This window comes from Oncorhynchus gorbuscha, linkage group LG22 (genome assembly GCF_021184085.1).
Source record: "Oncorhynchus gorbuscha isolate QuinsamMale2020 ecotype Even-year linkage group LG22, OgorEven_v1.0, whole genome shotgun sequence".
NCBI lineage: Eukaryota > Metazoa > Chordata > Actinopteri > Salmoniformes > Salmonidae > Oncorhynchus > Oncorhynchus gorbuscha.
The window spans coordinates 9734343-9761894 of NC_060194.1; the positions used below are offsets into that span (position 1 = coordinate 9734343).

The window sequence follows — 27552 nt, forward strand, 5'->3', positions numbered from 1 at the left end:
TCTCCATCCTTTCCTTTTCTCCCTTTTTATTTGCAAGAAACAAAATAATTTCTCTGGGGAATCTTCTGACGCCGATGCCTCCTCTAGCCCATAATGACAGATATTAATAATTTTGCCTGGGAACGGCAACCATACTGTGCAGACATCACAAAGACTAATGGAGGACATGCACTTTTCATTAGTAAGCAAAAGTTCAGCAGCCCAGAAAGTGGCAGTGCGTGTGTATGAGAAAGAGTATGTTCAGGCCCTCTATTTTGGAAATGCCAACCTCCAATATTTATAACAAGCGACTCCATAGCTACATAACTGACATTTATTGCATAATAAAGTTATATTTTCCTTTTTATTGACTGCGAGTCATTTTAAATCATCATTAGGAATTCCACTGTATCATAAAACACAAATGGGACATGTTCATTTCAGTTGTATAATGGAAGATCACTTTATGTACTCACACAAGTGGCATCATTTTATAATAAGAAAAATACTCATTTATAATGGGAAAACTAGGATCAATATAAATCAAGGTCTGGGTCCTTGTAGAGAGCAAAGCCATCTGTCAAGAGGTTGAGTCAATCAACCTAATTGATTCAGATTGATCACTCACAAACCAAGGCCATTAAAGGGTGGATACGCGCACAAAAACAAGACACACAGAAGGTGGACTTTACTGTACACACATTTCATGCACGCAGACTGAAATTAAACCGTAACCATCGATTTGGCCATTTGGTCCTTTAGGTGCATACAAACGATGCACATGTCATAGGGGACTTGAGTAAGATGCCCCAATGATAGCTAAGTGCTTTTCATTTGAGGCTTTATTAAAAATATGTAGTTACAGAATCTCTTTCAGCTAAATTAAGAGCATACAGAGCTGTCAGGCTACCCTTTAGCTCGTTATTGCTATTTAGTCCTAGGTGAGTAATTAGCTGCACATTCTTCTAAGTGTTGTGTAAGATGCTTTTCTGACTTCAAACTAAGAGCGTGATAATTGGCACTTTCCCCGCTGTACATTAAATGCTACCCAGTCAACAGTCATCAAGTTGTTCCAAGAGAAAGAATCAGACATAATGAGAGCAAGGTATTAAAAAAAAGTTAATTCTTTAATAAAAAATACATTTATACATCTGAGATCGTCAGCATTAACTTGCATTTGCCCTCTTGCACAATTCCGAACACCCAGGGGGGAAATCTACTGTACAGCCATGTGAAAATAAAACACTTTCTGGGAAAGTAAATTGGTACAGGTACGTCGGATTGAACTAACAAACCAACAAAAAGGTAATACAACCATAAAACATTTAAAAACATGAACAGGAGAACATTAATTTGGGTAATCGTACCACAAGATCGCTTCAGTCCTTCTACAACTACAGCAGCTTGGTATCAAATATATCAACGGTGTAAGACATGGGGACATGGAACTACAACATGGATTTTGATGTATATCAAGGAGTTCACAGCAATGGAAGCATTCTCTTTTTGTCACGGCTGGATGGCCTTGACTGTTTGGAAGAGGATAATTATTATTGCGTACAGAAAGTTCTACAATGGCTGTGTTCCAAACCAAAAACGTGTACCCTTTACCGCAGCCCTTTGAGGATTGGCTTGCATAAATCTTTACGGGAGGATAGGTATGACAGATCGCCTCACTCTATTAAATCCTGCAATAGGCTATGTGGCGTACTGTCAAATTGATTTAACACATCCAGACCTTATCTGTGAGGGCAAACGACTGAAAGGACAGGGCAACGAGACAAAGTTTGAGTTTGTAACATGAGCAAAGTGTTTGAGACAGTACACTGTGTTCACAAACAGACACTGGAGAATGTCTAGACAGTCTGTTTCACACACAGAGACAGGCACAAACCCAGTCAAACGTCCAAATTGGTACAGTGACTACAGAAAGACTGGGGAAAGACCAGCCTGCAAGCCCGCTACACTGGTAGGAGTGGTCTACTTGGAGTCTGCCAGTTTAACCGTGTTGGTCTGTGCTGGAATTTTAACTGATTTGAGGTCAGTTTTCAGGCCTTCTCAGGTAAGACTTATTTACAAATTGGAATCAACTATAAAAGATCTTAATGTTCAAAACATAATTTGAATCATAACACACGGAAAACAGCAGGTTGCGTGCAACCATTGCAGAATCTCTGCTCCACTGGTCTATGATGAATATAGAGGATAGCACAGTATAGAAAATACATTGAAAACAGACACTCACATTTTACATGAGTTTGTTCTAGGTTTTGAGAGGTCTGCATACTTTATTGGCCGAGTCTAATCCAGTATTGTGACATTTTGGATCTTGCATGTGCTTTATGTGAGTAACCAACTAGGGCCAGTACTGACATTTCTTCCCCTCAAAATTCTCTGCAACCTATTGGTGCTGACTAAAGGTTTTAGCTCCTAATAGTTGAGGTAAAGACAAGTTGCTAGGGGGTATTGTCTCTGCTCGGGGAAATCTTTGTCCTGGAGCACTGGCAACGTTCTTAATTAATTATTTAAGTATCAATGTGCTTTGAAAATAAGCAAGCCAGTGGGCCATTTTCAACAGTAGTTTTGTGTGGGAAAAGTGCTTAGAGTAGATAGTGAGGGAGCACAAAAAAAAGAGTCAGGTGTCAAATCGTTCTGTTCACCAGTAGGGCACGATTAAATGGACATTTGGAGTGGATGAAATTAATAGCACTTTAGAGCCACAAGTGAACTCAATTCAGGGGGAGCACATTCTAACATAAACGGCTTAACTGATCAAATGAAAATAAAACATCTCAAGAGAGTTGAACATTTTCAATATGTCCCCCTTTTCAAACGACCGGTTCAAAAACAAAATATATGAAAGAACAGAGAACTAAAAAGAAAAAACACCACATTTCAGCGCATATTCGCTGCAAATATATAAACTCAAAACATCTGAACTCTTCTTATATATAATATACTGTATGTGTGCATAAAAAAGTAATTCCTCTCCTTAATATAAATCAAATAGAACTCTGTAGAACAGAACATAAAAGAAGGAGTCCACTTAAACGTGGACCAGATGCATATTGTTTAGTTCTCTTTAATGTTCGTTCTCTCCTTCCAGTGGGCTTTTTGAACTTTGACCTCTGCTGAAACGCAGTAGAGCACCTTGGGAGGCCTGGGAAGGCGGGTATTGCAGCAGAAGGATGCTGACAACCCGAAAACAAAGTCCCTATCCAAACTGAGGAGCCTAACACAGCACACATACAGTAGGGGTGTAGGGGAGTGCTTTGGTAGTGGAGAGGTCTACTCTTTTACTATGGTACTGCCGTTTCTGTTGATTTTCAAAGGGATGCAATACGACCCTGATTCATATAAGTTAATAATAACACAAAGGGGTAATCTAAGTTGGTCTATTGTGGCAGTAATATAACTGAATTGGGTAGACCAGCACCGAAAAATGACATTTTTCCTTCAGTGCTGAGCTATAGGTAAGGGACCAGCAGACAACATGGTCCCTTCAAGAGTATGGTTCCACTCCTTGCGTTCTAAGCAGACTTCCACTCCTATTCGGTGTTAGTGCGGGTTAGCTTCCAGGTCCTCAAGACTGCATATTGGATGCATCTGGCAAATTGTAACGGAGAGACGGGAGCAGACTCCGCCCCTTCAAAGACCGCTGATGAATGAAAAGAGTTCTGAACGGACTCAGCCGTTGCTCCTTGTGACATCGGTCACCGCCTGCAATCGGAGGAGAGGTTTATATTGATGTTTCGAAAACAAATCAAAGTAAATTCATAATTCCATCTAGTTTATTTGGTGCTAGATTAACGTGAGTCAATACAGTTGAAGTTGTGGATAGACAGAGTATATCAGAGGTCATAGGGCTGGACCAAGCAGCAACACACAACTAACTGATTCTTGATTAGTAGAATCAGTGTCTTATACCAAACTGAATAAAAACTGACTGAGATGGGGACTACCTTGACATGTCCAATAAGAAAAGTTCATTAAAAATTTTAATTTAAAACATTTTGTAACAGTGAGTGTGCCCTACTGAACATGCCTGCTTGTCTGGAGCAAAAGCCTGCCCCACAGGGTTAGGTTCTCCTAAAATCTCTAAGTTCCATTGGGACCCTATTTTACCTTTGCTGGATGGAGCCGTAGGAGTCCAGGAGCTGAGTGCTGGCCACCTCCAGGTTCCAGTCATACATCTCCAGCACCTTGAGACACTCCGTCCTGGTCTTCAAGCCAAGACAGAAAAGCTGCTCAACCTGAGAGCAACAGGATCAGTTACAACTCACCATCAGAACTTATGTATCCATCATCAGATATTTCAATACCGTTTTTAAGCTAGTGCTGTTCTATTTGCACAACGTCCTAAAGAAAAATGAAGTCACACAATCTACATCTACAACTGCCTGTTTACAAATCATTGAGAGTTTTTTTTTTGCATGTGAATATTTTTTCATAAGTTTACTATTCATTTACTCAGCAGCTCTCCAATTGTGGGTCAACTCATGCTTTTTACACACAACTTCCTAAGGCTCAGATCTAATTATTTACTCTTGACTTGTAGAAGGTTTACTAGGGCTGTTGTGATCACTGGTATAACAGACCTTTTATACACTATTGTGCCCACTCAAACTGTGCCGTGATCAGATTTTTTGCATCTGCACGATCCTTTCCAGTACGGTTTCAGCAATTAAGGTGGATGTGTAACCAGGCCAACAAAGCACAGCTCAATAGTGTGGCAAGGTAATAGTGTACTACCGCCAAGGGCCCCTACCTTGAGGTAGTGCACAGCTTTCTGCACGTTCCAGTTGTGGTTCTGGAGGGCTGTCTGACACTCCTCTATAGTCACGCCATGGACCGCCTCCTGCACCTGTGGATGCCACACAAACAACAAATTAGGTCAATGTTGCTGCTACACTGACCAATCAGCTCGGCAGACCTCTGCTGTCAATCAAAACAACATAAACAAAAACTTATCAAGAGTAATTCAATTATGTAGTTTTGAGTGTCTGTCATTCTTTTCGTGTGAGTGATTGGCTACATTATGTTTCTCTACCCTTATCCCGAAGTGTGCACTCATACACTCCCCCTCATGGATTTAAAAGGAATAGACAGACTGGTGTGAGGAATATGGTGGAAAGTGTCTGCAGCCATCCTTGCACCAATCCAATGCTGTTAAATGCATGAGGGAGTAAATGAGTACACACTTTTGGAGAAGGGTAGTGAATCAGATTGCAGTGAGTGAGAAAATTATATAATGAGTGAGTGAGTGCTTTAATTAGGGATGCACGATATATCGGTGAACATATCGGCGTTTGGGACTTTGCGTGTCAAAAAAGATACACGTCAAATAACACTATTTTACAATAACACTATTTCACACGTTAAATAAGCTTTTAATTTGACACGTCAAATAACACAGTTCTAGTATAGAATGTTGTGTGTTCTGAATTTGCACGTGCAAGCCAAGTGCCACCACTAATCAGTAGCACTGTCAAAGCTGTACAAAAAAGTCTGCAGCAAGCAACCACCGGCCAAGAACGACGTGTTTACAATACCGCGTTGGTAATAAAGCGTTATTTGTTCGAACGCAACTTCTGGGGAAGCTAGCTAGCTTTAGCTTGGTAGCGTTACCTAGCTAGCACCAATACAACCAACCTGAAAACAAGGACTCCTTGGACTAGGACTCCTTGTGAGTAAGTAGCTAGGTAGTCACTTGTTGTTCACCTACTGGAATTGAACTTCAGTTCATGAAAATAAATAACTAGCCAGCTACTTAACCCTGTTGCCCAAAGCTAACGTTATAAGCAGCCAGCTAGCTTCATCTGGCTAGTGAGGCTCGACCTGACCGGGTTATGTGTTGTGAAGCTAGCCACAATAAGGATTAGGCACCATAGTGGAATTTGCGGTTTGCCTTCAAAATAAAAGTACACATTTGAAAGTGATGCAGAATGTTACAGTAGGTGGAATAATGCCATATTTACGCTAGATAATGTTAAACAAGGTTGGAATGTGACGCAATGAAATGGGGTATCAGTCTACTCACTGACACCCACAGAACACAACTGTGAAGAGTTTATGCCAAAATTATCGTTGTAGCGCTTATGGCGGGACTGTTACTGTAAAATCACCTCCCCAGTCAGCCTATTGTGTGTATTTACATTCATATTGTGCTGTACAGCGTTACCTAAGGATTGGGGAAGAAATGGGGTATCAGTCTACTCAATACCCAATATATTTTTTCCCCCAACATCCTCAGAGTTATCAGTCTCCAAAACATCCACGCAGTATTGTTTTTCCTCGGGAATAGTGTTCAATACACAAAGGTTGCCAATAAATGTGGCTCAATTCACAGTTGTTTCAGAGTCCCGCAATAAGAGCTACAACGCTAATGTTCTCTGGGTGTCACGGAGTAGACTGATACCTATGGATTGTGGATCAATGACATGGGGTAAGGCTGTACAATGAAATAAGTATGCCCCTAATGCAATTCTAAAGTATAATACATCCAGTGTGATTTCAAAATAATTGTGTCAAATTAATAAATTGTCTTGTTGATTTTATATAGAAACATTCCAACCTCATTTAGCATGATCTATTCAATTATGGGATAATTCTACTATTTGTATTCAATTGCATCACTGTCAAAGATCCACTTTTATTTTGAAAGCTAACCGCAAAGTCCGCTATTGTGGCTAATCCTTATTGTGGCTAGCTTCACATAGATGGGTCCGACCACCATTAATCAAATAAGAACCATGTTATAAATTAGGGTTATTTTAGATGATGACACCTAGCTATATATTTAGCGAGCTAAATATAGCTACTGGAACAGTAATTTCGTTTTTCTATGTTTTTGAGGAAGAACATTGGCATCCATGAACTAGCTAGCTTTTTTAATGACCAGCACTATAGGTGCACGAGACAACTTTACCAGTATCAGCATACTTATCGACGAATCGTTGTGAATTTGAAATACGAGTGATAGTGTAATCAATGTGTAATAACTATATAAAAAATATATGAACGCATTAAATTATTATGTTATTAACAAAATAACGTTTTGGTCAGTGTGGTGTGTGTGTAACCTTTATTTAACTAGGCAAGTCAGTTAGGAACAAATTCTTATTTACAATGACGGCCTACCACGGCCAAACCCGGACGACACTGGACCAATTGTGCGCCGCCCTATGGGACTTCCAATCACGGCCGGATGTGATACAGCCTGGATTCGAACTAGGGACTGTATTGACGCCTCTTGTACTGAGATGCAGTGCCTTAGACCACTGCGTCCATGTGCGCGCGTGTGTGTGTTAACTATTTAACTGTACTAGAACGCTTAAAATGCCGCTTTTTTAAAATATCGGTTATCATTATCGGTAACGTTTTTTGGGGGGCAAGGAAAATATTGGATATCGGCATTGGCCATAGCGGTGCATCACTATCTTTAATGAGTGAGAGTGAGTGACTGACAGACTGCTTTAATCAAGACCCCCTATTGATCCTTTTCCAAGGCCTTTTGCGCAGTATATCCATCACCCAAGATGTCTCTGTGCACAAAATTATATTGTTATACATCAGTTGCAATTTGGTTACAGTTTGTAATATTGAATTTCAGTTTAGTCAGGAAGCAATCAATCCACCAGTAAGAAGTAGATGCAAGCAAGCAAACAAAACAGTAAGCACAAAAATAGTGCCTAAACAGGAGTTAATGTTATGTAAAGACTGGTCAAGAATTGCCTTCTGTTGCCCCCTCCTGTTCAATGATGGCACATGCAACAACAAAACAACGTCTGCGTCTGAAATATCACTCTATTCCCTATAATATACAGTATTCATACGCCTTGACTTATTCCACAATTTGTTGTGTTACAGCCTAAATTCAAAATTGCTTAAATTGATTTTTTTCTCACCCAATACAATACAAAGTGAAAACATGATTTTAGAAATGTTTGCAAATTTAAGTATTCACACCCCGGAGTCAATACTTAGTAGAACCAACACCTGGATTGGATTTTCCAACACCTGGACCTGGATTTTCCTATTATTCCTTTCAAAATCCTTCAAGATCTGTCAAATTGGTTGTTGATCATTGCTATACATTTTCAGGTCTTGCCATAGATTTTCAAGTAGATTTATGTCAAAACTAACTCATCTCCCAGTGTCTGGTGAATCAGGTTTTCCTCTAGGATTTTGCTTGTGCTTATACAGTGGGTCCTCATTTAAAAGTTGCATCATACAGCAGCACAGCTTGCGGGATGCTGCGGAATGTTATGGCATGTTGGCGTGCATGAAGTCATAGTATTTTACGGTCAGCATTGTTGCCATTAATGCTAGTTCGTCCACCAGGGGGGATCTTGGAGGGCATCTTCATGAAGCGTGTTGGTGCTTGCTTACTTTTCCAAATAATCCAACAGAGGTCCATGCTGGTCAGATGCTTTGATTGCTATACCCTATCCGAAAGAGCATATGCCAAGGTTTTTAATTAACCTAGTTTTGCCAAACACAAATTGTTTTACAGATTGTCTCTCTATCAAAATACAATGTTTTCATAGAATAATCACAGCTACATGCCTACTGATTACAATCAGTAAATACAGATTTGGGGAAAATATCCTTTTCATTGTATTCTGTTATATTCCATCATGTTCATATTGTAACGGGCTGGGGAATATAAGCATGTGATGTCTGCTAAATTAACAAGTTCATTTCATTGACATTGCACAGCCATAGCCTCAGCTACTATAGCACAGATACATACATGCTATTCTGTTATTTTTAAATAAATTGTCTTAGTACCATTTTTTTATGTCCTCCTTATACAAAAAAAAAGATTTCTTTGTGATTGTGTATATTAAATAATTTATTATACTGGTGGCTATTGGTAGGCTACTCATCGAGTCCCATCTATTCTACTGTTAATATCCATATTGCGCAGTAGACCTTCATGGTGCTTGGAGGATGAAATGCTCAGGAAGTTTTAGTGTTTTACCATATTTATCTCTATGTAGGCCTACTGCTAGAGTGGAACATATAAATATTTAGGAAATGTCAGGGACAGGTGGGTTCAAGGTTTTTACTAAAATTAAGTTATTGAAATTACATGGAGCTGTAGGCCTAAGAGTCCTGTTTACTGTAGCTGTTTTAACGTAACTTACTTATTGGCATAAAGGCCTACTACAATATACAGTATATCAATCAAATCATTCATTTTGGCACGTCGTTGCACAGCACACCAGTCATCCATGTCTTTAAATACAGTCAAGCATTTTAGTTATAAAATAAAATAATAAAGGGAGCTTTGAATAAACCGCAACGTCGGGTAAAGCGAATTAATTCACAAATGCATTTGACTGTTTGTATATTGGCTGTACGAGACTTTAAAAAACTTTTTTTGTTAGAACAGGGATCGATTATCCATTTGTTTGCAAATTATTATTGTATTGTTTTGTTGTTTATACTGTTAGAAATTCTGCTTAATTAAATTGATTAATATTATGGTGTTTCAAGAAAAACAGAAATGCATTTTACAGTAGCCTATGTAGGCCTCATGGTTTCCGTTAGGAAAATATGGTGCTGTACACCGTGACCGGTTGGGAATAGGCCTAGGCTAGTAAGCGACAGAGTGAAGTGCAAAACAATCCTAACATTTCCACAGCCTAATTGTAGGCTAACCAATATCCAAATGGAGATGTAGTGAAAATAAAAATCGGATTGATTTATCAAGACCAGTCCCCATGCTTGTCTCAAAGCAGCACCAACCGGTGCTGAAATAGTTGACCACACACTGGTAGGCTATTGCTTCAAATCCTATTATAACAATTGGATGACTTTGGGTATTTCAGTCAGCAACAATTTGTTGCCTTCAATTGCATTAGCCTACTTTATTCAAATATTTCCATCATTCAGTGATATTTATTCCCATAGTAATTAGGTTAATATAGGTTCATTAAATAATCAAAAGGAAAAATTTGATTATTTATTAGCCTAGTGGATATAAGTATTTTAGGCATATCATGTGAGTTAGGCCTCATTCCAATTCATTGTCAAAAGCGCAAGAGATACTGTTGCTGTTGCTGTTAGATTACAATATTATTTTTCTGCCCATTTGGAACAGTGTAAACAACACTAAATAACTTAAATAATACCAGAGAGTCTGTTCTAATGAGAAAAAATGTAAAGCCTTTAAGACAGAATAGCAACAAATAAAAACAGATGGACTTCTGAAATTGCTTTATCCAACATTTTGAAGTTGCATGAGGCTTGGTGATCACAGATTCACTAGGATATTAAAAACAAACACTCAAATAGGCAACAGATGCAGGAACAGAAACATGGGGCTGAGTGACTCACTCATTCCTGGCTTTTGTTCAAAATAAGTTATATTATAATGTAGGGTTAAAGACACATTCTTTCTGATTGTGTCTCTCTCCTCTTGCTTACAGCTCATTTTGTTTGAATTCTGTGGATTATAATACATTTATATATTTCTAGGGATGCTTTTTTTGTTAGGGCAAATCAGGTTTGTGATATTGAGTTAGACATATAAAACTTTAGATGACTTAAACCTTGAATACATTGCACCTTTGCCCTTTTTGGCCATTAGGCTACACTCAACTCTGACTGACCGCAGCATCTATCGGTAGTCTAAACTGTGGCAAAAATTGGGGGATTTTTCACCCCTAGCCGAGCTATTAGACTATTAGCCCAATTTCATCTGTCAAACAGGTAGGAATACATTTAATTTCTTAAATAGAAGGAAATATGCTCCAACACAAAGCCAACTTGCTGTTAGTAAAGTCTAATTAAAATGAACGGTTGAAATGAATTATGCCTACCTGAATTTGCCTACTTTCAGTATATATGAGCTGTCCTTTTCCGATATATTGTGCTGCGGGTGCTTCCATTCAGCCAGAAGAACATTAGTGAGGTTGGGTGATTAGGCCTGGCTCGCAGTCAGTGTTCCAAATCATCTCATAAGTGTTCAAATGGGGTTGAGGTCAGGGTTCTGTGCAGGCCAGTCAAGTTCTTCCACACAGATCTCGACAAACCATTTCTGTATTGTCCTTGCTTTGTGCACGTGGGAATTCTAATGCTGAAACAAGATAGGGCCTTCCCCAAACTGTTGCCACAATGGTGGAAGCACAGAATTGTCAAGAATGTCATTGTATGCTGTAGCATTAAGATTTCCCTTCACTGGAACTAAGGGGCCTAGCCTAAACCATGAAAAACAGCTCCAGACCATTATTCCTCCTCCACAAAACTTTACAGCTGGGCACTATGCATTCGGGCAAGTAGCCAAACCCAGATTTGTCCATCGGACTGCCAGATGGTGAAACATGATTCATCACTTCAGAGAACATGTTTCCACTGCTCCAGAGTCCAATGGCGGCGAGCTTTACACGACTCCAGCCGACGCTTGGCATTGCGCATGGTGATCTCAGTCTTGTGTGAAGCTGGTTGGTCATGGAAACCCATTTCATGACGCTCCCAACGAACAGTGCTTCTGCTGATGTTGCTTCCAGAGGCAGTTTGGAACTTGGTAGTGAGTGTTTCAACCAAGCAGCCCCGTTCTGTGAGCTTGAGTCCACGCAGCTAATTTTTACTCCTAAACTTATTAAGGCTTGCCATGACAAAGGGGTCAGATACTTATTGAGTAAAGACATTTCAGCTTTACATTTTTATTACATTTGTAAAAATAAAAAAAATAAAAAAATATATAATTACACTTTGACATTATGGTGTATTGTGTGTAGACCAGTTACAAAAAAAAATATTAATGTCATACATTTTAAATTCAGGCTGTAACACAATGTGGAAAAAGTGAATGGCGTGTGAATACTTTCTGAAGGCACGTTCTGAAGGCAGATTGGGATTGGTGTCTGAAATTACACCTTCTTCCCTATATAATGCCCTACTTTTGGGGATGGGGTGCCATTTCAGACACAGTCATACTTTCATCAATTTAACAAGAGCACAACAATATTATATTAAATTTAGGTGTTTATTGCAACTTAACCCACAGACTTGCCTTTAGGAGTGGTATTGCTAGAGCTTACATTAATACTGTGCCAATGACATGGGTTGGGGGCAAAGATGTACTGTATTAGTGCCGCTCGCAATTGTACACTCCACACCTGATTTATGGCTAGCCCCAGGTAGAGAACCTCTTGGTAAGGTATGTCAATAAATGTCCCCTCTCTCTCTCTCTGACCCGCTTGCTGTATATCTCTCTCGTTCCTTTCCACCCACTCTCTTTTTTTCATCCACTTTCTCTCTCTCTTTCCATCCTCCTCTCTTACTCTCTCTCTCATTCTCTTTCTTTCTAGTCTGTACCTAGGGAACCCAATTTAAAACTATTGAGGACATAGTAGCTGAGGAATGCTATTCTTACATTGTGTTCTGTATTTTTAATTTATTTTACATTGTATTGATCGCTGTTTGGTTTCAGATTGTATTTGATTGTTGTCTTACTGTGATTAATTCACCCTTGTGAATTAAACCCTGTTCTCAATGGATATTCCCTGATATTTTTCAGAATGTCATTCCAGAGTGTAATCTTTTAAATCAGCTTTGATGGATACTTGATTGGTTGAGAGTTTTGATTTAGATTGATTGGTTAGAAAGTTTTGCCCATTGTTGCAAAAAGTTAAGGCATGTGTGTGTCTGCGGACCACATCTCAGTACTTGAATACACTGTCCTGCTGTGGTTTATTTACATCATAAAAGTCCAAAGTCCCTATAGCCAAGCCTTTGATTTGGCATCACAGAACAAAATTACAAATGCAGCACAGACAAATACTGCAAAAAAATCCTCAATTTCTTATTTATTTCTACTTTTTTGTATACCTTTTCTTGTGTTCTTCATTACTCATTCTAGTTTTTGTAATATAACAGTAGTAGTTTTCTCCCCCTTTGATTTTGTGTATTAGGCCATGTTCTTTCCTGTGTTCGTTTGTTATTGAAAATCAAATCAACTGATTACTGATTAAAAAATAAATAATCTGAGGCTGGAGCCTTTGGTACTACTCACCATCATGACCCCGTCTGCTGTGGCTCCCCCCTCTGCCCTGCCGGATGACCCTTCAGAGCTGACCCTGGGCAGGCTGAGGGAGGACTTCATGCCCAGCCGAAAGCCCAGGCTAGTGTTGTTGTTGGAGGAAAAGTTGGGCTTGAGGTCTCCCCCCTGGTTCTGCGGCTGCTGGTTCACCATCATGGGCCTGACCGTGGCCGTGTTGGCCTGCCGCCTCTCCTCGCATATCCCACCGCTGCCACCAGTCGGCACATTTTCTGCTTCCCTGAAGAAGCGGTCGTAGCGGTCCAGGTAAGGCGGCCTCTCGGGCAGGAGGTAGTAGTGCGTGTTGCTGATTTTGCGGCCGTTACGGACAATGGGCAGGATGCAGGGCCCCTTGGCCAGGTCCTTACCCTGGGCTTGTGCTTGGATGACCTTGGGTGCGGCATATTTGGGGTCTAAGGCAAAGCTATGTGTGGTGGGCATGAGTTTCCCCGGGGACGTGGAGAGGTAGGATCCGTATGTGGGGGCAGGAGGGGCACTGGGGAAAACCATTGCTCTTTGCTGGGGGGGGGGCCCACCTGTTGGCCCATGGGACTGGGGGTGCGCGAGCCCGGCTGGGACAGGGGGTCCCGCGGAGGGATCTGAGGGGGGCGGTCCTGGACTTCCTCAGAAGCTGGAGTCAGGGACAGGGAGAGGTCACCGGACCAGCGGGTGTAGTCCCCCCTTTTGACAGGGCGAGGCGGGATGGGTACACGTGGAGGGATCTGGGGCTTGTCCTCAGAGAAGAACAAGATGATCTGGCGGTGGACGTCCATTGACTGGAGGCCGGAGATTGGGGACAGCAAGGGGGGGCTGGGGACCTCCTCCCGTGGGCACATTGAGCCTCCTCATGCACTCCTGCTGGAGCTCCTGAAAGATCTCAGCTGACTGAGAGAAGGATGTGGAGGCCAGGCCCTGCTTAGAGGGCAGGAAGAGGTTGTCCTCCAGGGGTTTGTCGGCTGCACCGGCCATGGCCTTCTCCTCACCAGCCGGCAAGGTCTCTATGGGGCTGTGGCTCTCACCCATCCCCCCCTGCTGCTGATTCAGGCAGTTGATGGAGCTCACCTCCATGTCCTCCTCGTCCTGCGCCACATCATCGTACGCAGGAGGTGGAGGTAAGGGCCGGGCGTCCCAGTCCACCACTGGCGTGGGGTGTAAGGGGCGGGGCAGCGAGCGCCACGGGCTCTGGGTAGGAGTACGATCCAGAATAAACTCTGCGTCCAGGGCCAGCTTGGCCAACGAGGGCACCTGGAGCTCCACCACCGGGGAGGGAGAGGATGCGGCCGGGGGAACCTCCTCCCCAAAGTCGATGAGTGACACATCACTGGGGGTGTGGCCTGAGCCCATAGTACGGCCCCCCTGTTTGGAGGCGGAGACACATGTGGCGGGTTTCAGCTTGAGGCCTTTGATGGAGCCCACTTTCAGTAGCGACAGCCCCTTGAGGCCTGAGGTAGTCAGCTCCTCGTCCTCAGTCACCGAGCACGGCTCTGGAAAAACAAACAGACAAATGCAACTTAAAGACTTTGGCAACTAATGACTTTGGCAACTTTACAATACTTCTACGCCGTAACTGCTCATTACTCATGTAGCACTGTAGTCCATCCAGAATGCCCCAACGGTCTACCTTGAGTGATCAACCTTAAGCCTGCCTTTGATGCAATATTTATTTATGTACATAATGAATGACTCTGTAGTTGTCCCTGAAATGAAAAGGTAATAATCCTCAGTGTGTCTATTTGTAATGTGTGGATATAAATAAATTGTTTCCATTTCATACATTGCACATGAACGGAAACAAACAACATCTTACAGAGAAGATTAGAATATATTTGGTGATGGAATCATACACAAACGTTAAAAACAACCATAACATTTATTTTAAGCCGGGCTGCAATACACAACAAGTTGTTCCACACACGCTTAATTCCTCAAGTCTCTGGTTAGGTGTTAACCACTCAATGCACAGAAACCCAGACTGCACACCTGTTAGTGAGAGAGGTGGAGAAACAACAAGGTTAGGGAGGAAGAAAATAAATTGAGTAACTGGGAAGAGAAGGGAAGAGAAAAAGGGAGGGATGGGGAGAAGAGGGAGAGACAGAGAGAGATGAGAGGAGCAATTGCACACGGTGTAACTTTGAAGACTGGAGCTAGGAGATAACAGACAGGGCAGGAGCAATGGGTGAGCTGGAGTGAGACACTACACTTACTCTTGACAAGCACCAATGGCTGGGGGGGACAAGTAGGTGCTTCTTCTGGAAATGCCACCACCAGAGAGAGAAGGAAGGGGTACAGGAGAGAGTGATAGAGGGAGATCACAAAAGTGTGTGAAAGAGAAAAAGAGAGGGCGGGAGAATGGAGTAAATAAAGTACAACCACGGAGATGGACAATCAAATAAAAAGCAAAAAGGGACGAGTACAAGTCAGATTGGACTCATTGTGTAAAACAGTCAAGTTCAGAACAGCTCAACCAAAAAATATCACCCCCAAAAAAGATAAACCACGAAGAAAAACATGCCGTTGTGACGATAATTGCTTGAGTCACCGACAAAAAGTTAGCATGGTAGGTTGTTTAGGAATGGGCCACTCACTTTTTGCTCGTCCTGGTAGCTGAGTAGGCCGGGCAGCATTGAGGTCCAACCCCAAGACATCTGGTGGGTCCATGGGGTTCCCTAGGTACAGACTAGAAAGAGAGAGGGGATGAGAGCGAGAGCGAGAGAGAAAAAGAGGAGGAGGGAAAGAGAGAAAGTGGGTGATAGAGAGAGAGAGGATGAGAGAGATAGCGGATGAGAGCAAGAGAAGTGGTAGAAAGGAAAGAGAGAGAGAGAGATGCAGCAAGCGAGTCAGAGAGAGAGAGGGCACATTTATTGACTTACCATACCAAGAGGTTCTCTACCCGGGGCTAGCCATAAATCAGGTGTACAGAGGCTCGCCCCAGGTTTCACATCTGCTTATCCAACCCTGGGCCATGTTCAGTTGTCGAACGTTGCAGATAGACATTTCATGAACAGACAGTAATATGAACAATAGTCTACTGTCCTCTAGTGGTAAAAAAACAACTACTTTTTTTTGCCAAGGCTGTGGGTCCTGCAAGTATAACAAACAATTCCAAAAAAATGTGCACTGTAAGCGGCACATATCGCTACAAGTAGATAGAAGCACAATTTCTGAGGATATGTCTTACTCGTCGATGCGGTCCGGGAATCCCCAGCAGCGGTGTGGGTCTGTGTCTCCATGGCCTGTGTGGATGAAGCTGTGTTTGAGGGGTCTGCTGATGTCATGGGCCGACAGGCCTGCAACCGAGGTCACCACGTTCCTGGGGAACTGGCCCAACTTCAGCGTGCGCTTGTTCTGGCCCCGCCACCAGTAGTTCTCCGCTCTGAAAGAGAGGGAGGTGGGTCGACGTACAGGTGAATGTGAGAAAACATTCAGGTACAGACAGACACACACACATGGCACGCACGCAACCACCACAAGCAGGCATATAAACATAAAAATAGGCAATAACAAACTATACAAAACGGTTCTCGTTTTGGTAAAAAGCTGAGGGATGGGGCTGGGGAAACGTAACCACTCTCGGATTAATAGAGGGAGCTATGGATGCAAGGACTGACCATCCATGATATCACAATTATAGTTTTAACCATGTTTTGAGGCTATATAGTGTTTGTTTACATTTACTTTGTTTACAAACATTGGAGATAAACAAGCTTATATTTTGGGTTCTGATGGGGTACGACTGTTGAACTAAAAATGTATGAAAAAAAAGTATGTAGCAACTGCTGTTTGCCCCTTTAATGTTCTGTATTATATCATGTGTTATGCTTTGTGTGGACCCCAGGAAAAGCAGTTGCTACTTCAGCAACAGCTGATGGTGATCCTAATAAAATATTAATATTATACACACAGGCAGGTTGGATAAGCAGTTGTGAAACTTGGTGCGAACCACTGTACACCTGATTTATGGCTAGACTCGGGTAGAGAACCTCTTGGTAAGGTAAGTCAATAAATGTCCCCTCTCTCTCTTTCCTTTCTACCCCCTCTATTGATCTCATCCGCTATTCCTCTCATCCTTTCTCTTCCACTATCTCCCACTTTCTCTCTCTCCCACCTCCTCTCTTTCTAGCTTGTACCTAGGGAAACCCATGGACCCACCAGATGTCTTGGGGTTGGACCTCAACGCTGCCTGGCCTACTCCACTACCAGGAGAGCTAAAAGTGAGTGTCCAATTCCTAAACAACCTACTATGCTAAAGTATTGTCTTTTGTGGTTTATCTTTTTTGTGGTTGAGCTCCCTCTTATTCTGTCTTTTCTAAACTTGTTTACACAATGAGTCCAATCTGACTTATACTCGTCCCTTTTTGCTTTTTATTTGTTTGTCCGTCTCCGTGGTTGTACTTTATTTATTTCATTCTCTCGCTCTCTTCTTCTCTTTCACACACGCATACACCCACTAACACAGACACACTCCCAAAGGCATGCAAGAAGTTGCAGACACCTGCACATACACAAGCATGCATAGAAAAACACAATGACAGAATATTGATTTACAGTTCATTAGTTGATCACACATACCTGCCCTCGATGATGGTGATCACGTCATTGACCTGAATCTGAAGCTTGTCGGACTCTTCAAAGTCCTGCAGCGCGCACATGTCTGTTGGCATGGTCTGGAATGGAATGGACACACACATACATACGCACAAAAACACCAAGTTTGAGTACGTTTAACTAACACTACACCCCAACAGTGGGCACAAGGCATAAAAATGTAGTCATTTGGGCCCAAAATCTACATATCTACACTGATGTACCCCCCACACGGCAGGGTAGCCTAGTGGTTAGAGCGTTGTACTAGTAACCGAAAGGTTGCAAGTTCAAATCCCTGAGCTGACAAGGTACAAATCGGTCGTTCTGCACCTGAACAGGTCGTTCACTGTTCCTAGGCTGCCATTGAAAATAATAATTTTCTGACTTGCCTAGTTAAAAAACAAAACAAAAAACAACACACACACACACAGGGAAATGAGTACCTTGAGCAGGAACTCCCTGAGGGCGACAAAGGTGGGCCTGTCATCAGGTTTCTGGGCCCAGCACTGCAGCATGACGTTGTAGATGTCCTGAGGACAGTCCTCTGGCTTGGGTAGACGCTCACCCTCCTTGTCAATCTTGTGTAAGATCTGAAACACATACACAAAATACTTAAATTGAACCAACAATGAACCATTGACATAAAACCCTAAAATATGAATATTTTTTATTTTGTGTGTGTGTATGCGTGTACCTGGCTGCCATTGAGGCCCAGCCAAGGCTCCTGTCCGTGGGTATACATCTCCCACAGCGTCACCCCGAACATCCAGGTGTCTGTGGCGTGGGAGAATGTCCGTGTCTTCAGGCTCTCCGGGGCACACCTGGAGGTGGAGGACACACACAGCAAACACACACAGCAAACACACCTTAAGAAGGTGATGAGAAAGTGGAAAAAACACACACACTATGCATAGCCACATCAGGGGCTTATTCCCCAGGGCACAATGTTGTAGAATGTTCAGATAAAAAATACTTTACTTAGAACAAACATGTCTCATGCATGTAAAATAACAGAATCATGTCCGCTCTATTCGTGGCATTCTATCTGCAACGTCAGACAACGTTTGCCTACTGAATGTGGCCCTGATAACACCCACACACAAATACACGCCAACCTTTTTCCTCCGGTGGCAACACACACACTCCCTTTCCCACTGCACTCTCCCCCTCAACCACCACCCCCTTTCCCCATCCCACTCACCACGCGAACGGCACCTTGCGGTGCTCCTGCATGACGTAGTGTTCGTGGTTGTTGGGCAGCGCCCGCATCAGACCGAAGTCGCCAATCTTTACCCTCTGGGCCGACGCCAGCAGGATGTTGCGGGCGGCCAGGTCACGGTGGATGAAGCGCCGCTGCTCCAGGTAGGCCATGCCGCACGCCACCTGCACGGCGTACTGGCACAGCATGTGGATGAGGATGGGGCCCTGTGGCCGAACGCAGCGCAGGCGCTCCAGGAGGGAGCCAAGCGGGGCTAGTTCGGTCACCTGGAGAAGGAGGGTGTGTTGTTAGTGCTGGGCTGGAACAAAACTGTAATGTCTGTGAGCTCCCAAGAGTTTAGAGCAGTGTTTCCCAAACCTCTTCTCGAGTACCTCCAGGTATTTGATTTATTCCTGAGCTAACACACGAAATTCAACTAATGAAGGGCTTGTTGACTGATTGAATCTGCTACCAGTCTGGCAATACGCAAAATAAGTAGAACAGCTGGTGGTACTTTAAGAGAGGTTTGGGAAACCCTGCTTTACAGGGAGTGGTGCTGAGGAGAGCGCCGGGGGAGGGGTAAGGAGGTGACAACAATAACATTATTGGTCGACTCCAAACACAATGTACTCCACATCAATACAAAATAATACTGAGGAAGTACTGGGAGGTAATGACGCAGAGATGAGAAGAACAGAACGTCATCAGCCCTTATTTTTGTCCTTTGTCTCAATCGCTGTGTCGGGTGTGGACCGGAGGCCTTGAGATTCTGCCCTTGATATTATTTAAAGTGTTCACACAGTTTGTAAACTTGACATTGTCTGCACTTATGAACAGTATAGGTTTTGAGTGTAAGCTGGTGGTGCTGCTATTTAGGTATGTACACAAGCATGTACAAAAAGCAAAACAAAGAAAAGCAAAGCAGCTGGAAAGATACCGCCCTGTGTCAGCTGTCATGGGTGAAGAAGGTGCATTTTGTATCCATGATCCTTTGCAAATGTAATCTGATTTGGGGACTCAAATTAAGTATTTAACTTGTGTTGTGTGTGCCCGTCCATACCATCTTCATGGGTTGTGTGAGCACCACTCCGTACAGCCTGATGAGGTTCTGGTGGTCCAGGGAGTGCATGGCATTGACCTCACAGATGAAGTCGTCCAACGCCTCCGGCTGGCTCAGCATGTCTGTCTTCAGACACTTGACCGCTACAGTCAACTGGAGAGAAAGATGGGAGACCATGTTAGCAAAATGTGAAATCAAATTCCAAAGGGAAAGCTATTGATAGCCAGTTGCACTTACTAACAGTCTGGAGGCCGTAGAACAGTCTTAAACAAGGATCTCCTTGTTCAATAGAGCACCAGGTTACACTTCCTGAACAAGATTATTTTTTATTTTATTGTTTGTTGGACATGTTGGCAGCGGCAACTTGCTGAAATTATGAGGTAAATTATTCTAAATCATGCAGTAGGATAAAAAAGACGGGAATGGAGGTCCTACTACAGCATAACATAGGAGATCAGCTGATCTTATTCCCATAGTGTAACGGCGTTCTTCGTTTGTTGAAAGAGAGTCGGACCGAAATGCAGCGTGGTGGTTACTCATGTCTTTAATGAAGAAAAACGGAACGATACATGAAATAACTAATAAATACAAAAACAACAAACGGAACATGAAACCTATTACAGCCTATCTGGTGAACACTACACAGAGACAGGAACAATCACCCACGAAATACAAAGTGAAACCCAGGCTACCTAAATTACGGTTCCCCATCAGAGACAACAAGAATCACCTGACTCTGATTGAGAACCGCCTCAGGCAGCCAAGCCTATACTAGACACACCCCTAATCAACCACAATCCCAATGCCTACAAAAACCCCACTACGACAATACAATAACCCCATGTCACACCCTGGCCTGAACAAATAATTAAAGAAAACACAAAATACCAAGACCAAGGCGTGACAATTAGATCGGTGGTTAGCCACTGGACTAGATGTTCTATGGCCCTCAAATTAAAATCTGGACCTCAAAGCCAGTTCCACTGCTTATTTTCATTCTTTCCCTCAAAATCAGGGAGTGATTGAGACCTGGGTCACCATGTAGGTGCAATTAATTATCAGATAGAACAGAAAATAAGCAGGCTCCGGACCTCAGAGGGTAAGATTTGAATACCCCTGTTCTTAAGTGTTTTGTAAACTATTCCCTTGGATACCGTTCTGTTGTGACACTGCACCTGGCTTTACTATTTCCATCTGGCCATGTTGCGGTCACTGCTGGAGAGTGTTTGGACAAGATTCTCTCTTCATCACTCCCTTGCTCCTTCCCTCTCTCAAGGTCAAATCTATAGGGGTTATAAGGGTTTTACCAGACCAGATGTTGAAAGGAGGGTGTTTTGGTCATTTTTTCACACGCTGTCATGGTTTGAACTTTGAACCCACTGATACTTTGTTTCCCAGGGTGATCGTGAGGGACTTTTATATCCTATTCCCTCTCTTCCTCTGTCTTTCTATCCTGATCCCTACTACTGTATACCTCAAGCGTTCCAGAAGTGTTCCAGAAGCACGTGTGTTATTAGGTGTGTCTAGATGGGACCTTATTTTCTAAACGGGGGCCTGTAGGGGTACGATGCAGACCAATACCTCTCCCACTACCAGCCTTTCCAACACACATACACACACAAACAATATAGTACCCACACACTACACTCCCACACCCCAGTCCCTCTCACCACTTTCCCGGCGGGCGTGAACCACTCGCCCCTCTTGACCACTCCGAAGGAGCCGTCGCCGAGCTTCTCGAAGAGAGCAAGGTCCTTCTCGCTGATCAGACAGGTGAGGGCCTGGTGCTGGGGGGGCTGGTACAGGGACTGAGGACCCCCCTCAACCGCTGGGGGTGGCATGGGGGACAGCTTGCGGAAGGAGGAGGTGGGTGCAGCCTGCTGGAAGTCCCCGCCATCCGGACGCTTCCCACTGAACACCTGGAGAAAGAGAAGAGAGGGAAAGAGAGTGTTAATACAACATGAACAAAAATATGTGCTCCACTCTTACTAAATTCTGTAAATGAGTCAGCTCAGCTCAGGAGTTATCCTCCACAAGATCAGTGTCCCAAAATCGGGACAGGTGCTGGTCAATATGCGATTAGTGGCTAGAATGGTGTTGTAAACAACAGCCAACTTTCCAGGATAGACATGTCTTATATCGTCAGAAAGCTTAAAATTACTGTTCATCTAACTGCAGTGTCCAATTTACAGTCGCTATTACAGCGAAGAAATACCATGCCATTGTTTGAAGATAATGCACAACAAAACACTTATCAAGGCAACTAGTTCGATACATTCACCTCTGACAGTAAATAACCTACGTATATTCAGTAATCTTGCTCTGATTTGTCATCCTGAGGGTCCCAGAGATATAATGTAGCATAGATTAGTTTGATAAAAATAAATTTCTATATCCTAACCTGATCCATGTTGTATACAGCGTTTTGAGTGAATTCCAACTCTTCCAACAAAATGAAATAAAAAAATTGGCAAAACGTTGTTTAACCCGGTTATGTTCGGTTTCTGTGCAATCCTCAGACACTCTAGAAGGCAACCAAATCAAATCAAATCAAATTTATTTATATAGCCCTTCGTACATCAGCTGATATCTCAAAGTGCTGTACAGAAACCCAGGCTAAAACCCCAAACAGCAAGCAATGCAGGTGTAGAAGCACGGTGGCTAGGAAAAACTCCCTAGAAAGGACCAACCAAACTTGTTTAATCATTCTACATTACGTATTGGCTACACAACACTTCAAATTAGCCCATGAAGGTCAGCCATTATTACGCACCAATGAGTCGAGCGGTGTTCACTTGATTGACAGTGTTCACTTGGTCCAATGACCACCTATCGTTTTGAAACATAGCTAGCTAGATAGCCAATGATCTGGGCTTTCCAGAAGTATGTGAACACCCTTTGTTCAACAAACATCCATCATGCTAGAGCTGTGCGCAACAGTTTCATTTTCATGTGAAAGCAAACAGGACGCATGGTAGTTCAGCTGTTCGTTCTCTTCTACAAACTTTTCTCAAAACTGAAAAAGTTCAAAATGGCTACTAATAGTGGAAAAGCTCGATCGAAGTCAAAATATACACATTTGGATGAGATTATTGCAGAAACTTGTCGTGAGAGCGACAAAAAAAATGAATGGATGAGAACGAATTAGTGAGCACAGTTTTGATTCCAGTGCGGAATAAATGTTTTTGGAAGGAAAAGGTCCACTTTTAGATCAGCAAGTAAAATACGTTTTTGCTTCTCATGCTAATGCAGTTAATTTAATGGTTGCATATTCATTTGAGATATTTTTCATTATTGTGCAATATCCCTGATCTTACCTGTGCACATAACGATCCCTTGATTTTAGGTAGGTTATACATAATATATCTCTCACACACTTATTCACCCTTAATCAAACAAAATGTTCTCAATTTGGGTTTATGATTAATCTCCTCCACCCATTTTTTTTCCATATTGCATTGGTTTCATACAGATGTTCACAGTCAGACTGTTGCCCAGGCTCCCCTATGGATAGATCCAAAACTTCACTAGCTATTCTGGCAGTTGGCATATCCAACAGTCTATTTCAACGTCTCACCATACACGCCTTCCATCTCACCTCACAGGATTCTCAGCCCATGCCCATGTCCACTGTTATTGCAAGTATAGGTGCAAACTTGTGGACACCTAAAAAGTAACTTACTGCTCTGCATGAACATGTTTGTTTTTAAAATACCTCTTGGCACCCCACACTCGTGCTGAATAGTCCAGAACGGGACACACGCATGTCTGATAAAGTTTGGAATACGCAGCATAACCTATATCTTTGAGTGTTTTTGTTTTTCCTGTAACTCCCCCAAGAGCTCGACTTGCTGAGTCGGCCAGGGCAGATGGTCCGTATAGAAAGGTAATATGTTAATCAATAAAAATACCCAAATATTTATAAATGCTATCTTCACCAAAACAAAACGGAAAAATACTTCTCTTAGTAGCTGGTTTTCTAAAAATGCATTATCTGTGTTTTTGTCTGTTAATCATGAGTCTCCATCTTTTACAACAATTGACTGCACGTAATAACATGTTCTGCAGGTCTTGTTCAGGGTCTGCCATCAAAATAATATAATCAGCAAATAAAAGAAAACTTAGCATTTCATCATCATATCTTACTCCAATATTTAACTGTTTAATTTATTTTGCCAAATCATTTATAAACAAAGCAAACAAAAATTGGTGATAAGGCGTCTCCTTGTTTTACACCCGAGGGTGTGGGAAACCAATTTGTACAATATTCATTAACACGCACACAAGCAACTGGTACTTTGTAAAGAGACTGGATTGCTTGATAACATTTCTCATCAACCCATCTTTATCAAACTATAGGCTAAAATATCCCTATTTACAAAATCAAAAGCTTTCTGGAAATCAATGAAACATGCAACATAGGCTAATTACAGGCTCTGGATTTACGAAAACCATTTTGGTCTTCCACCAGAATGTTTTGGTGTAATGAAATTGTAATTATTGTTGAATTATTGCCTATTGTTGAGGATGGATAAATATCATTTATAAACTGTACTTAATAAACCTATGTCACTATAGTTCAGTGGCACTCTCGGATCATTTTTTGAAGATTTGGGAATGGGATTCACTATAAACCTATACCAAGTGGATGGCAGTATACTGCACTCAAAACATATTTGGAGCAAATTATATAGGACGTCAATTAATTTAGGGGATTTTAAAACCTCATCAATATCAATATCAATATGAAATGATTCCCCATTTTTTGCAGGGTCAATCACCTTCTTAAATTCTGCCACAGACAGCTCCTCATTTAAGTATGGGTCACACATATATATATAAGAGGGTTCTAACATTGTATTTTCCAGTTTAGTCCTCAGGGAACATATGTCTTTATAAAATGAATCCTCAAAATATGCCACATTTTCGTTACATGAGAACAAACTAGCACACCCCTTCTCCCACTGCTTAAGTACCTGTGTAAAATCAGAACTCAGGGTTAGGGTTAACATAAACAACTGAAAAACACCAACTGCCTCAGCCAATCCATCACCAGCACAATGGCAGAAAGGTGTGATGGAGAGCGCCAGTGTATCGTCAAGGTATCCAACTCTGTGTTTGGTGACCCCTGTGTCGGAACCTATAAGTACTTGGATGTGGCTTACACCTGTGACTTAATGATATCTCCCTGCTTTTCCCTGACTTCCATTGGAATTTTCTTATAACGTTTTATGTCGTCCTAACTTATCTATTTGGCTCCAAAACTGTTGAGGATTTCTTGTCTGTAATTCCTCAAGGTGTAATAGCTGCCCTCCCTGATATCTCCATTTAAATAGGCACAGTCTTTTATCAAACACATGCTGTTTTCTCTTATGGCTATGCTCGACAACATAGGCAGCGCGCAAAATTCCAAAATATTTTTTTAGAAATATGTAACTTTCACACAAGTGCAATACGCCAAATGAAAGATACAATTATTGTTAACCTGTTGTGACTAGGGGGCAGTATTTTCATTTTTGAAAAAATAACGTTCCCAAAGTAAACGGGATATTTTGTCAGGACAAGTTGCATATATGCATATAATTGACAGCTTAGGATAGACAACACTCTAAAGTTTCCAAAACTGTAAAAATATTGTCTGTGAGTTTAACAGAACTGATATTGCAGGCGAAAGCCTGAAAAAAATCCAATCCGGAAGTGACTCATGTTTTGAGTGCCCTGCGTTCCGATGCCTCCCTATTGAGCAGTGAATGGGCTATCAACCAGATTCCTTTTTCTACGTATTCCCCAAGGTGTCTACAGCATTGTGACGTAGTTTCACACCTTTATGTTGAAGAATACCCGTAAGCGGCTACATTGCGCAAGTGGTCACCTGATGGCTCTCAGAGTGATTCTTGCGTAAAATACAGAGGTAGCCATTTTTCCTCTCGCTCCTAATGAAAAGCCAATTGTCCCGGTGGATATATTATCGAATAGATATTTGAAAAACACCTTGAGGATTGATTATAAACAACGTTTGCCATGTTTCTGTCGATATTATGGAGCTAATTTGGAATTTCGGCGTTGTCGTGACCACAACTTCCGGTCGATTTCTCAGCCAAACGTGAAGAACAAACGGAGCTATTTCACCTACAAAAATAATATTTTGGGAAAAAAGGAACATTTGCTATCTAACAGGGAGTCTCGTGAGTGAAAACATCCGAAGCTCATCAAAGGTAAACGATTTAATTCGATTGCTTTTCTGATTTTCGTGACCAAGTTACCTGCTGCTAGCTGAACATAATGCTATGCTAGGCTATCGATAAACTTACACAAATGCTTGCTTTGGCTGTAAAGCATATTTTGAAAATCTGAGATGACAGGGTGATTAACAAAAGGCTAAGCTGTGTTTCAATATATTTCACTTGTGATTTTCATGAATAGGAATATTTTCTAGTAATATTTATGTCTGCTGCATTATGCTAATTAGTGTCAGATGATGACAATGATCCCGTTCACGGGATGGGAGTTACAAGTTAAACTACCCATTGTGTCCGGTTTCAAAAATGCTTTATAGCGAAAGCACATTATATGATTATGTTAGGTCAGAGCCAAGTCACAAAAACACACAGAGCCATTTTTCCAGCCAAAGCGAGGAGTCACAAAAAGCAGAAATATAGATAAAATGAGTCACTAACCTTTGATGATCTTCATCAGATGACACTCATAGGACATCATGTTACACAATACATGTATGTTTTGTTCGATGAAGTGCATATTTATATCCAAAAATCTCAGTTTACATTGGCGCATTACGTTCAGTAATGTTTTGCTTCCAAAACATCCAGTGATTTTGCAGAGAGCCACATGAATTTCCAGAAATAGTCATAATAAACATTGATAAAAGATGTTATTCACAGAATTAAGGATAGACTTCTCCTTAATGCAACCGCTGTGTCAGATTTTTTAAAAACTCTATGGAAAAATCACACCATGCAATAATCTGAGTACGGCGCTCAGAGACCAAACCAGCCAAAGAAATATCCGCCATGTTGTGGAGTCAACATTAGTCAGAAATAGCATTATAAATATTCACTTACCTTTGATGATCTTCATCAGAACGCCCTCCCAGTTCCACAATAAATGTTCGATTAGTTCAATAAAGTTAATTACTGGGCGTTCAGCCCAGTAATCCATCTTCATGAGGCGCGAGCACTAGGTCCAGACAAAAAGTCCAAAAGTTCCGTTACAGTCTGTAGAAACATGTCAAACGATGTATAGAATTAATCTTTAGGATGTTTTTAACATAAATCTTCAATAATGTTCCAACCGGAGAATTCCTTTGTCTGTAGAAAAGCAATGGAACATGAGCTACCTCTCAAGTGAACGAGCGTCGCGAGCTTTTGGCACTCTGCCAGACCACTGACTGACTCAAAGAGCCCTTATGAGCCACTCCTTTACAGTAGAAGCCTCAAACAAGTTTCTAAAGACTGTTGACATCTAGTGGAATCCATAGGAAGTGCAATTTGACCCCATAGACACTGTGTTTTTGATAGGCCAAGCTTTGAAAAACTACAAACCTCAGATGTCCTACTTCCTGATTGGATTTTCTCAGGTTTTCGCCTGTCATATAATTTCTTTTATACTCACAGACATCATTCAAACAGTTTAAGAAACTTCAGAGTGTTTTCTATCCAAATA

General features: G+C 41.9%; 1 protein-coding gene across 1 annotated transcript in view; it reads right to left on the reverse strand.

Annotated features, from left to right (window-relative positions):
* Positions 1-1085: 1085 nt before the first annotated feature.
* Positions 1086-27552, reverse strand: part of LOC124009211 (activated CDC42 kinase 1-like) — an 85229-nt gene continuing 58762 nt past the window's right edge. Inside the window, 14 exon segments of the mRNA XM_046320773.1 lie at positions 1086-3699; positions 4105-4232; positions 4748-4843; positions 13007-13519; positions 13522-13795; positions 13839-14514; positions 15616-15707; positions 16209-16403; positions 17600-17694; positions 18058-18204; positions 18309-18435; positions 18816-19099; positions 19873-20025; positions 21543-21791. Coding sequence (XP_046176729.1) covers positions 3693-3699; positions 4105-4232; positions 4748-4843; positions 13007-13519; positions 13522-13795; positions 13839-14514; positions 15616-15707; positions 16209-16403; positions 17600-17694; positions 18058-18204; positions 18309-18435; positions 18816-19099; positions 19873-20025; positions 21543-21791 — 3036 coding nt within the window. The 3' untranslated portion in view covers positions 1086-3692.